This window comes from Balaenoptera musculus, chromosome 20, assembly GCF_009873245.2.
Source record: "Balaenoptera musculus isolate JJ_BM4_2016_0621 chromosome 20, mBalMus1.pri.v3, whole genome shotgun sequence".
NCBI classification, from domain to species: domain Eukaryota; kingdom Metazoa; phylum Chordata; class Mammalia; order Artiodactyla; family Balaenopteridae; genus Balaenoptera; species Balaenoptera musculus.
Window position 1 is genome coordinate 15,375,671 of NC_045804.1, and position 13,104 is coordinate 15,388,774.

The 13,104-nt window shown below is 34.7% G+C and overlaps 1 protein-coding gene across 8 annotated transcripts in view; it reads right to left on the minus strand.

Moving 5' to 3' along the window:
* The window catches only part of TANC2 (tetratricopeptide repeat, ankyrin repeat and coiled-coil containing 2), a 361,655-nt gene that overhangs the window by 138,843 nt on the left and 209,708 nt on the right, over positions 1-13,104 (minus strand). For all 8 annotated transcript variants that reach the window (XM_036836548.1, XM_036836547.1, XM_036836546.1 and 5 more), the window contains 2 exons: positions 11,068-11,254; positions 940-1,203 (listed from right to left, as the gene is read on the minus strand). In XM_036836548.1, the coding sequence (XP_036692443.1) occupies positions 940-1,203; positions 11,068-11,254 (451 nt within the window). The remainder of the gene's footprint in view (positions 1-939; positions 1,204-11,067; positions 11,255-13,104) is intronic.

Genomic DNA, 13,104 nt, shown 5'->3' on the forward strand with positions numbered 1-13,104 from the left:
CTGTATCATCCCCTTATGACTGAGACTGCTAGTGGTGTTTGAGTTATTCTCTAGCAATGTAGGTACCTGATGATTCTACTACGGTAAGATAGCCAGTGTATTGTGAAAATATTGAGCTCTTTGAATGGGGAAGGTGAATTCTTGCCTGCCTGTCACTCTCTCAAACTATAGGTGATGTTTCTGGTAATATAAATTTTACTGAAATATACTTCAACTTAATAATGTTTTTTATTTTTTATTTTGGCTGCACAGCGCAGCTTGTGGGATCTTAGTTCCCTGACCAGGGATCGAACCCAGGCCCTTGGCAGTGAAAGCTCAGAATCCTAACCACTGGCCTGCCAGGGAATTCCCAAATAATGTTTTTTATAACTAAAGTTTTTAAAATCTAAAATCTCAAATTGAAATCCTGTGAAAGACTAATGATGTGAGAAAAGATTTTTAACAGTTTGACAATATACTTTATAGGTTCTCTTTTTGATTTTATGTGTTTTTATTTTATATTTATGTTTTGGTTTTCTTTTAAGATTTTTTTTGATGTGGACCTTTTTTTTTTTCTTTTTTTAAGTCTTTATTGAATTTGTTACAACATTGCTTCTGTTCTATGTTTTGGTTTTTTGGCCGGAGGCATGTGGGATCTTAGCTCCCTGAGCAGGGATCAAACCCGCAGCCCCTGCTTTGGTAGGTGAAGTCTTAACCACTGGACTGCAAGGGAAGTCCCTATTTTATATTTATATTTTGGAAGCAGAACTAAACAATCACTTAAGGAACACGAACCTTCCCCCGGGTTCAAAAAGATATACACATGTATATTACCCAAACATAAAAGAATAGCTTAGTTGAAGAAGATGAATGGAAAATTTAAATACTGTGAGAGCAGAATTTATCTTCATTTCAATATATATGCCAGTAAAATGGTGATTTAAAAAAAATAAAACTTACCTGCTACTGAATTTGGCCGTGGCATAAGATAAAGAGGAATAGACTGTACTGACTGTGATAAAACTGTTTCCAAATTCCTCTCTGGGATCTTATTCAGACTATAGGTGGAAGCCGTCATGTTTTCATCTACTCGATATAAACAGGAATCCATGCTGGATTTTTGAGACTGCCAAGGCTTTAGGTTTCCTCCAGATCCTAATTCTTTACTGCTTTCCCCAACGTATTTTGCGCGTTCCATGTTTTCAGAATAGCTTGTCAAGGTAGCTGAAAAAAAGAGTAAAGTGAATTAAAAAAGAAAACCAAACCTAGAGGTTAATCTGTTTACTACTCTCCAAATACATGACTAGATAATGACAATATTAGAAACATTATTTTTAAAAAGTTACTGATGATTTCATCTCCATCATGAAGTTTAAACAATTGAAACCAAAATATAACTCTCTCACACAGGTTCTCTCTCAAAGATTTACTTTTAACAACTCTATTTGAATGAATTAAACAAATTCAGTGCTAAAGGGCCTACAAATAAGGCCTATCAATGGTAAAAACTGTAGAATTTCATCAAAAGGGAATTTACATACTTTTCATGGACTGCTGGAGAGCCCTAGAGGTGTCAAAAAGATCTTTATACTCTTTTTATCCTATATTTTTCCTTCCTGGCCCTTTATATGAAACAAAGAATTAGAAAATATAGAAACATTCCCTAAGTAGACGCTAATATAGGAGAAAGAATCTGTCTAAATAAGGAAACACTACAAGGCCTCTGTTTTTAATTAAAAATTCATTTCATGTATTTATCTTTCAGTCATAAATAGCCCAACGGATCCTAACCTTTTTGCCACCAAACACAATGTCACACCTTCCCCAATGAGATTTTATGGATTCTACAGCATACTGTATAACCTCTAAATATGTTCAGTGATAATATATAGGTGCAAATTTATATTATGTGTGTACGTGTCTGCATGCGTTCTTTTTCAACAGAGGCATGCTTCTTATCCTAATTTCTGGAAATTGTCTTATTACTTTAAAATATATTTAAACATTTTTCTTTCTGTAAAATTTGACTGAAGTATAATTTCATTTGGTGTAAAGATGTGGTGATTCAGCTGGCTTTTAATTCTTAGCTAGAAGCTTGGAGTTCACACAGCTGCTAGGCTCAGTATAATGAAAGCTGGAGAATGTAAAACTTCTGTTTCCCGGAGGACTTGTCTACATGTAAAGCGTCTGTTAGTTAACCCTTTGCCTTTCATGTTTTTTTTGGTGGTGTGTCCCAGCAGAAGTTTTTATCCTTAGGTCCCAAATCAGAGCTGGCTAAGATTCACTTGTATCTGTGTGGTCTTACCCTGGTATATATTCCAGAAATATACCCCTTTTCTCCAGATAAACCCTGAGCACATTCAATAGGCTCCAAACACTGGAGCACGACACCTTTAAAGGTCTGAGAAGGTAGTAATGGGTTTCACTATTTTCAATATTTCAAATAATTTGTAAGTAATAATATGTTTTCAAATAATTTATGAGTAATAATATGTCGACTAGTTACCTAAAACATCAAGTTTCTATAAACTTAGCTACAATTATATCAAGGGTGATAACATTAGTTATCTCATGTTGAACAGAAATTTTGGCAGATATATATATATGTATACATATCATACGTATATAGATATATATATGTATACATTTGATAAATAAAAAATGAGATAGAAACTATTGGATAATGAATAGTGATGCTGAAAATTTTTTCAAAAATACGGGGTCTATCAATAAAAATTATGAAAGTCCTCATTGGTGGTGAAAAGATTTGAGAAACTTTGAATTAATTCATGGTACAAAGACAGAATTACTCAGTGGCCTATGGACCCTATTTTATCATTTAAATGATAAAGTTTATAATAAGGAAGGGCTTCTATGGTCATGGTATTTAAAAGTAAAGACAAGGAAGACATCCAGTTTCCCAACGTGAGAAGAGCAGTGATGTCATTTTGCACTACAATTGTACTATCTGCATGAACCAAACCTGTTATTACATAGTTCACTTGTTTTTCAAACCCAAAGTATCCCTTGCCCTTTTTCACTAGAGAGAAATGTATCTAGTCCCTGGCACACAGTATATGATCAACAAATATTTGTTGAGAGGATGAATAAATTAGTTTTATTGGCTGCTCAATGGTCCAGAACCATTAGGGCACAGAAAGAGTGAAAACAGACAACTCACATAAAATACTAGAAGTAAAATCCTCTGGTTAACCATTCCCATTTAGGAATTTTGTACATTTTTGCTTCACTGATGCTTTTCACAGAATATGGTGACTTTTAGTTAATTTCATTCACTTATCTAGCCAATAAAATTTTATTGAGCAACTAGTATGTGTCAGACTACAGTGGTGAACAAGATAGGTCCTAAATCCTTAATCCCAGAAAAAGGACAATCCTGTGGCAAAAGAGGTCACACACAGAAAAAATGAAGAATCACAAAATGAAATGCTATTTTTAATAACAACATACTAATGTTTGCATATTAGTCAATTTTATGGATGCTCCTATTTTACTCAACCATTCCTCTATAGTGAGAACTTATCATATAACTTAAAGTCACCAAGGTGAATGAACCACCAGAGAATGCAATGATATTTTGATTCATGTGGCTACTAAAAGTTTCAAAAGTCTAAAGCCCAAGCAGTTTATATGTCAGATATTGGCCTATATAAATTAAGCACCCCTATGTGCAAAGTTTCTATGAGTGGAGTTGAAGAGGAAGACATGGCCTCTCATTGAAAAATATACATATTTGTTTTCCACGAGACCTATTCTATCTCCATTTTAATTCTCTAGACCTAGTCATTCCCAGGTGGAACAATAGTGGGAAATATTGAGTTGTAAGTAACTAAAGAGATTTTTCTGAGAATTCCTCCATTTTCCTTCCTTGATATAGAAAAAAAAATTGCTACCTCAGTATAAAGAACTGCTTACACGGCATTTCTGTTTATATTGCCATATAGGCCAGGAAGATAGTGTGAGGAAGTAGGAATTACAGACTTATAAACAGGCTCATTGTGAATAAAATTAGCTCCATATATTTAAAAGTTTTATTGAGGTACAATTTACATACCATAAGATGCACCCATTGTAAGTGTACATGGGTACAAGCACATTTGCTTGTCATCTATAATAATTAAAAACTGATAGTAGGGACTTCCCTGGTGGCACTGTCATTAAGATTCCACACTCCCAATGTAGGGGGCCTGGGTTTGATCCCTGGTCCAGGAACTAGATCCCACAGGCATGCCACAACTAAGGAGCCCGCCTGCCGCAACTAAGGAGCCCACGTGCAGCAACTAAGGAGCCCTCGAGCCACAACTAAGGAGCCCGTGAGCCACAACTAAGGAGCCTGCCTGCTGCAACCAAGACCTGACACAACCAAATAAATAAACAAATACATATAAAAAAAAACTGATAGAAATAATTTTTATCTTGATTCACTACTTTGCTTTTGTTGCTAAAGACTAAATTTTTAATGCTGGATAATAGTCTTAGGTCCTCTGTTCTGAGAGAGAATTATTTTAGAACCATGCACTGTTTTGTAATAATTAGGACCATGGGTTTTGAAGTTATACAGACCTGAACTTGACTCTTAGCTTTGCCTCTTAATATCTATGTGATCTGGGACCAATTATTTTTGAATCTCAGTTTTCCAAGTTTAAGAAAGATTGTTATACTATTATGTAAGACAGAGTTAATTTACAGCTAGACTGGGCTAGCCCTACGCTTATCTCTGGGGATGCCTGGAACTCTTTGCCAAGATAAGGTCAACTGGGATAACTAATGATTTATAATTTGCTGTTTAAAGTTTGAAACTCCCCTGGTAGCAACCAGGTCTAGTTGTTTATTGACAGCTTACACCTGGACTACTTGGACAGCCTAGCTTAGCTATGTGACCAGAGGGGCATAAAAAGCTTCACTGTAAACTTCTGGGGGGCTCTCCTGAAACCAAGATTCCTTATACAAATCTCGGTGATTTATACTCTGGGGACAGGCACATCCTATTTGATTACGAAAGAACCTGGATATATATGGAATCTAAAAAAACAAAAATGGTCCTGAAGAACCTAGGGGCAGGACAGGAATAAAGACGCAGATGTAGAGAATGGACTTGAGGACACGGGGAGGGGGAAGGGTAAGCTGGGACAAAGTGAGAGAGTGGCATGGACATATATACACTACCAAATGGAAAATAGATAGCTAGTGGGAAGCAGCTGCATAGCACAGGGAGATCAGCTTGGTGCTTTGTGTCCACCTAGAAGGGTGGGATAGGGAAGGTGGGAGGGAGACACAAAAGGGAGGGGATATGGGGATGTATGTATATGTATAGCGGATTCACTTTGTTATACAGCAGCAACTAACAACAATGTAAAGCAATTATACTCCAAAGTATTTATTAACTTTTTAATAAAGATGTTAAAAAGAAAAAAAGAACCTGGAGAGCTGCACTTGGGAATGGATCCTCGGTGCTCGCCTGCACTCTCTTTCGCCTGCTGTACTGTATCTTTACTAAAAGCTTTTCGTAACCATTTTTCTGCGGAGTCTTACGTACCCTTTCAATTACCTGATCCTGTGAAACCTTTACAACTATTTTCTTATAAGATGATTGTAAGGATTAAGTAATGGTACCCGCCTCATACTTCGTACTCAATCAATGGTTGTTGTTACTATTATTATTATTATTATTATTATTATATTAGTTAGGTCAGTTATGCAAGAGAAATGCTCTGTTTGGTCTCCTTGATCAATTTAATAGGCAGTATCTAGACTTCTTAAACATATATGCCATGCCATATAAATATAACGCTATAGCTACCAAAAATTTATTAGTGCTAAGTAAGCAGAAGGTGGGAAGGATGACAGAGTCACTAGCACAATAACTGGAGAAACTTAGCAGTGAAGATACAATTGCACATTTCTGAAAACAGGTTGGAGAAAATATAAAAAAATAACTCAAATTATCTAATGTTCAAGTTTATGACTCAGGGAGGTGATTTTTTAAACGTGAAAATTTGGATCAAAAAAAGAACATATAACATCCTACTGGAATATATGTTACGAAAGGAACAAAGGTCTTTGATTAGGAGTTTCTGATTTTGCTTTTTAGTTACTAATGTGAAATATTAGGAAAACATAATCACTCAACAATGAGCAAAGCTGTAGATACTTCATCTTCCTAGGTGTTAAGTGATATAAGGCTAAAGGATATAAGACCAAATTTGGCAGTAAATCAGAACCTAAAGAAAAAAAAATCCTGAGATTTGATTAAAAGAGGGAATTCAAGAATTATACCTTTCTGGGACTTCCCTGGAGGCACAGCGGTTAAGAATCTGCCTGTCAATGCAGGAGACACAGGTTTGATCCCTGGTCCGGGAAGATCCCACATGCCGTGGAGCAACTAAGCTCGTGCACCACAACTACTGAGCCTGTGCTCTAGAGCCCGCGAGCCACAACTACTGAGCCCGAGTGCCGCAACTACTGAAGCCCGCGCACCTAGAGCCCATTCTCCGCAACAAGAGAAGCCACAGCAATATGAAGCCCACGCGCTGCAATGAAGAGTAGCCCCCGCTCACCGCAACTAGAGAAAGCCCGCATACAGCAACGAAGACCCAGCGCAGCCAAAAATAAAAAATAAACAAATAAATAAATAAAAAAAAAGAAATTTAAAAAGAATTATACCCTTCTGGAAGGAACTGTGATCTCCAGATAAACAAAAGGCAAGAAACATGCCTAAATGGATCCATGCTTAAATTCATTTTGCTATGTAACACCATACCAAATCAGCCCATTATTAAAACTTAACATGAAAAAGGAATAGGATATAAAAATGATGTATATCTCACAGAGTTTACGATTATCAAGATTTTTGCTTGAAGCTATATAGGAGCTTATATATAAGCTGATAGGAGATTATATGTAGTTATATGTAGTATCTAACTAGGCACATATATAAGGCCATTATACCATTAAAGTTATACCAATAAAATAAGAGTAACAAATATGAAATTACACTGTAAATACCTGACAATCATGTCAGTGATATTTTACCACATGTTTAAGAAAGGTTGTGAGTTTGAGGAAAGGGAAGCTATGATTGGAACAGAGAATGCTTTCTGTGGTAGAAATTAAATTACATCTGGGGTGAATCTAGACCACATAGAATCTAAGAAGTTACAGTTGTTTACAACCTTTTACAATCTGAGAGAGGAACTTTTTACATTAACAATACTTAAAAATTCAGGAACTCTGCATTTCTAATTTTATGATTCTTATAACTAGAATTCTACATATTTTGGCATGCTATAAGAGTGATACAGCAGGCATCACTAATATTCTGATTGCTATAATTATAAAATGTAATCATAAGGAATTCACACTGAACTGACTGATACATAAAGAAATTAAAAATAGATAATTTAAATTAATACATTTAATAACTTTTGTGCTTTTTGCTGATGGGGCAAGATTTAAATATGGAACACTAATAAACAACAGACCATCTTGGAAGTTTCTGTTTGAAATAATATAAGCAATAGTTAATTTGGAAAAGCAGATGTTTCTATAATCAGTGGGGAAAATACTTGAAACATATTTAACAGTTAAGGTAGGCCAGCCTTGAGATTTCCAAGGTAATAACAATATCTTTGACTATTATCACTTATGACATATACAATTTTCTTCCAAATCAGACTGCAGTGAAAAAAAACTAAAGGGAAACAAGTCATTTCTCAAGATAAGCTGCTCACATATAATTTGATAACTACTCTATAGTCTTATGTAATTTTAGGAACAGACATTATTCTCTTTCTTCTCTCATTATTTTGCAAGTAAATCTGTTTCAGTATTTATACACATTAAAGAATGGAAGTTCATTATTCTTCAAATTAGCTCTCTTATCCACAAAGGCACTTATATTTACAAGGAACACAATTCTGGAAATTTATCAGAAAAAAAAAAATGAGGAACACTGTCTGCTATAAGTCAAAGCAGGATCTCATTTTTAATTTTCAGAACATTATGAACATTTATTCTGAACACTCACTGACATGTTAAGCTTCCACTTTGAAAGGTAACTACTTGTAAACGGACTTTATCCAAACTGTCAGCACCATGCCTTCTGCTTGGATGAACATATTTCTAAAGCTATTTTTTTATGTATGGCAGAATAGATGATATGCAGTTACAGACACTCTAATAAGATCGACAGAAGAACCCAGGAAGAGGTTTGGCTGGGATTATAAAAGTCACTGGGCCAAAATGAATCATAAAGAGAACTTAAGAGAATAAGATTAGTCGATAGAGAATTCTAATCTCTATTATTTATTAAAAATTTAATAAAGTTCCATCTTGTACCCAATGGTCACTCTAAACACTCTAAACACCTGTCAAAAAAGTAAAGTGCCAGGTCAGTCCTTTATCCCCTATCCTTCCACACTTAAGCTTTCTTTCCTTTGAGCACCTACTATGCTACCACATGTCAGTCACTGGACTAGGTGCTACAGATACGGATGAATAAGACACAATTTTGGCTAACAAGAAACAGTCTAATGGTGAAAAGCAGGCTCCAAAAGTAATTATAATACCATGTGTTAAATGTAATGATACAGATATGTACAGGTATTACTGGGAACACAGAATAATAATATGTATTGGATAGGAGGTGGAGTGGAGAAGTGAAGAGAGGTGGTGGTAGTAGTGGTGACAGAATACTCAAGGTGAATCTTAAAAAATATGTAGGAGTTAGTCAAATTTAAGAGAGAGAGAGGAGATTACAAGGCAGAATGATCAATATGAGCAAAAGCACAGAGATGAAAAAACAAATGTGTCAGGTAACAACAAAATCTAAAGTTGCCAGAATAATATATACAAGGCCGAAAGTAGTGGGCTTGAAGGCTGGAGAAATTGGCTGCGGTCAGATCAGGAGAGCCTGGCCTTTATCTGCTAGGTAAATGGGAGCCAAAGGAGTGATCTGATCAGATTTGATTTTCAGGTAGTTCACCTCATCTTATAGATAACAGAATCAAAATAGTAATTGTTTTTCAGCTAATTCGCTTTGGTGGCTGTGTGAAAAACAGACTTAGGACAAGACAAAAAACGCAGAGAGAACACAGTTAGATTTGTATTAATCTAGGTCTAAGATAATGCAGACTATCAAGGCAATGCTAGGAAAGATGAAAAAACAATACAGGGGTGAGAAATACAGGGGGAAGGAAGGTGGGAAGGACTCTCCTCTTGGCTTTCTAGCTTGGGTTCCTGGGTAGGTAGTGATGTCATTATAAGAGAATATTTTGGACAACTTTTTGCAAATAAATTTGAAAAAAGATAAAAACCATTACTAAGGAAAACAGATTCAGGAAGAAAAAGAAAAATTTTTAAGTCCTATAGTATTAAATACACTGAAACAGTAGTTTAAAAAATCGACATAAAGAAAATAACAGGTCCGAAATATTTTAATGGCAGGTCCTACTAAATAGTCAAGAAACAGGTAATTCCAATTTTCTATAAACTATTTCAGAGGTTAGGAAAAGAGGTCAATTTTCATCATATTTTATCTATCTATGTATTTTATTTAGTTAAAATATTTAGCTATTTAATGATAATATCTTCATAATGACTTCTCATATAAAGTAATCACAAATTAGAAATGATTATGTTAGATACTAAGGGTATATAAAATTATTAGACATGAATACTGCCTTTTAGGAGCTTTGTAATAAGTTTTAAAATCAGGAAATGTGAGTCCTCCAACTTTGTTCTCCTTTTTCAAAATTGTTTTGATTATTTGGGGTCCTTTGAGATTTCACATGAATTTTACAATGGGTGTTTCTATTTCTGCAAAGAACATTGTTGGGATTATTATAAGGATGTCAATGATTCTGCAGATTGCTTTGAGAAATATTATCATTTTAACAATATCAGTCTTCCAATCCATGAACACAGGATATATTTCCAATTATTTAAGTCTTTTAAAATTTCTTTAGCAATGTTTTGTAGTGTTTAGTGTACATGCCTTTTGCCTCCTTGGTTAAATTTATTCCTAAGTATTTTATTCTTTTTGATGCTACTGTAATGGAATTGCTTTCTTAATTTTATTTTTTTTGGTTATCCATTGTTAGGGTATAGAAATGCAACTGGTTTTTGTATGTTGATTTTGTATCCTGTAACTTTGCTGTAAAAATATTCTTTTTATCAACTCATTATTTATTTAAAGTGAATAAATTCACATGTTGATGTATATTCATTTAAGTACTAGAGATATGCTTAGTTGACATGGCATTAAAATATCTGCAATAACATCTAAACAAATAAATATTTTGATTTGATAACCTTTAGAAGGAAGCCAAATGAGGAAAAAATATTTCATTGTCTTTATTCCTTTATCGTTTCCATTTTCCTAGCCTCTTCAGCTTCTGTCATTTGTTGACCAGCCTCTCCTCACCCCTTCCTTGAAACTTTTATCTTCCTTGGCACTGGTAACATTATACTGCCCCACTTTTTCTCCTATCTGTCTGACTACCCTTTTTCTGTATCTACTGGCTCATTCTCACACCTCTCACCCCCTGCTCAATTTGAACGTGCCCTAAGATTCTGTGCTCAGTCTTCTTTTCTTCTCTTTGCATTTCTTTGTCTTCAGATTCTTCTTTTCCCAAAACTTTGCTCATTTCCATGTGACTGACTCCCCTTAACAAGTATACAACAGGCAATAATACGAAGAACTGAGAACCACCAAGAAACTCTACTAGTTCAGTGAGGAATAAACTTTTTCTGAACCACTTCTGTTGGTAGACAGATGATGCATGTGAATTGACAAGAAGAAGTAGAAAGAAATTTTTCTATTCATCCCTTCTTTTATCAGATAATATCCTTAAAGGACTGGTTAAGCAGGGAGGGATACCTCTCATTTTGTTTACCCTTTATGTCTCTCTCCTGTATCATTAAAAAGAAAAGGACACATTTTATATATACATCTCAGTAACTCAAAAGCAGAATTTTTGAAAACCTTGAGCTTGTGTAATTATTTTAAAAAGAAAAAAAGACACAAAATGATTTCTTTTTTAATGATTAATATAAAAACCAACTTACCAATGATACCACTATCTCTGCTTTCAAGGGTGGAGGTTGGACTAGTGACAGCCCCATAGCTGCCATCCTTGGCAGTTGCATTTGTACTGACTTGCGGGAGAGTGGAGCAGGGGCTACTGGCTGGTGGAGAGGCAGTGCTGCTAGTCAAGGTGGAACAGGGACTTATCCTCTGGGTGATTGCTGAGGTCTGAGAAATTGAAATGAAAAATAAGATAAACTGATCAGCTGTTAAAGTAAAATATATCTTATGGTAAAACACATGTTTTGATAAGAAAAGGAAAAAAATCTACATGCACAACTTTTACATCTATTAAGTTCTGTTTGTTTTTGCCTTCCAGGATAAAGCATTCTGTGTTCTATAATTAAGGTGAAACTTGATAAATTTAACATGAGCAGAGACTGGCCTGTTTTTCTGCCTAGGAAACTCACAGTGACAAGTAGTCTTTATCATTGCTATGAACTAATAGAGGAATTTACTTATTAATCACAAATTTTTCTTGCTATTTTCAATCGAAATTTTTCTGAAGGCTTGGAACTTTTTCTTGCTAATAATTTTCTTTGGATAGAAAAAAAAAATCTCTGCAGCCAAGGAGAAATAAAAATAAAGTTCTTAATGCAAATAAATGGGTTGTTTTTTGATACATAGGGGGCTGCTCAGAGACAATAAACGAATGCAGGGAAAATGCTTTATCTAAAAGTTTGTCAAATAAAATAGATCAAACAATATTAATTAAATACAAAATGAAATAATTTCTCTGTAGAAACTGATTACAGACTGAGATCACTGAGTGATTCTTACACCTAAAGTTACCTCCTTTTCACATTTTTGATGGGAAGTAATGAATAATCACCAAAAAGACTGACGGTAATATATTCTAGTTTACCTAATTTAATGACAATTCGCTTTTCTTTAGCTCTTTCTACCCAAATAAATTAATGAAATAATGAATGAAAGTCTATGTTTTTTCAAACACTCAAGAAATGTTATCCTACCCTGATACCAAAACCAGACAAAGATGTCACAAAGAAAGAAAACTACAGGCCAATATCACTGATGAACATAGATGCAAAAACCCTCAACAAAATACTAGGAAACAGAATCCAACAGCACATTAAAAGGATCATACACCATGATCAAGTGGGGTTTATCCCAGGAATGCAAGGATTCTTCAATATACGCAAATCAATCAATGTGATACACCATATTAACAAATTGAAGGAGAGAAACCATATGATCATCTCAATAGATCCAGAAAAAGCTTTTGACAAAATTCAACACCCATTTATGATAAAAACCCGCCAGAAAGTAGGCATACAGGGAACTTACCTCAACATAATAAAGGCCATATATGACAAACCCACAGCCAACATCATTCTCAATGGTGAAAAACTGAAACTATTTCCTCTAAGACCAGGAACAAGACAAGGTTGCCCACTCTCACCACTATTATTCAACATAGTTTTGGAAGTTTTAGCCACAGCAATCAGAGAAGAAAAAGAAATAAAAGGAATCCAAATCAGAAAAGAAGAAGTAAAGCTGTCACTGTTTGCAGATGACATGATACTATACATAGAGAATCCTAAAGATGTTACCAGAAAACTACTAGAGCTAATCAATGAATTTGGTAGAGTAGCAGGATACAAAATTAATGCACAGAAATCTCTTGCATTCCTATACACTAATGATGAAAAATCTGAAAGAGATATTAAAGAAACACTCCCATTTACCACTGCAACAAAAAGAATAAAATACCTAGGAATAAACCTACCTAAGGAGACAAAAGACCTGTATGCAGAAAGCTATAAGACACTGATGAAAGAAATTAAAGATGATACAAACAGATGGAGAGATATACCATGTTCTTGGATTGGAAGAATCAACACTGTGAAAATGACTATACTACCCAAAGCAATCTACAGATTCAGTGCAATCCCTATCAAACTACCAATGGCATTTTTCACAGAACTACAACAAAAAATTTCACAATTTGTATGGAAACACAAAAGACCCCGAACAGCCAAAGCAATCTTGAGAAA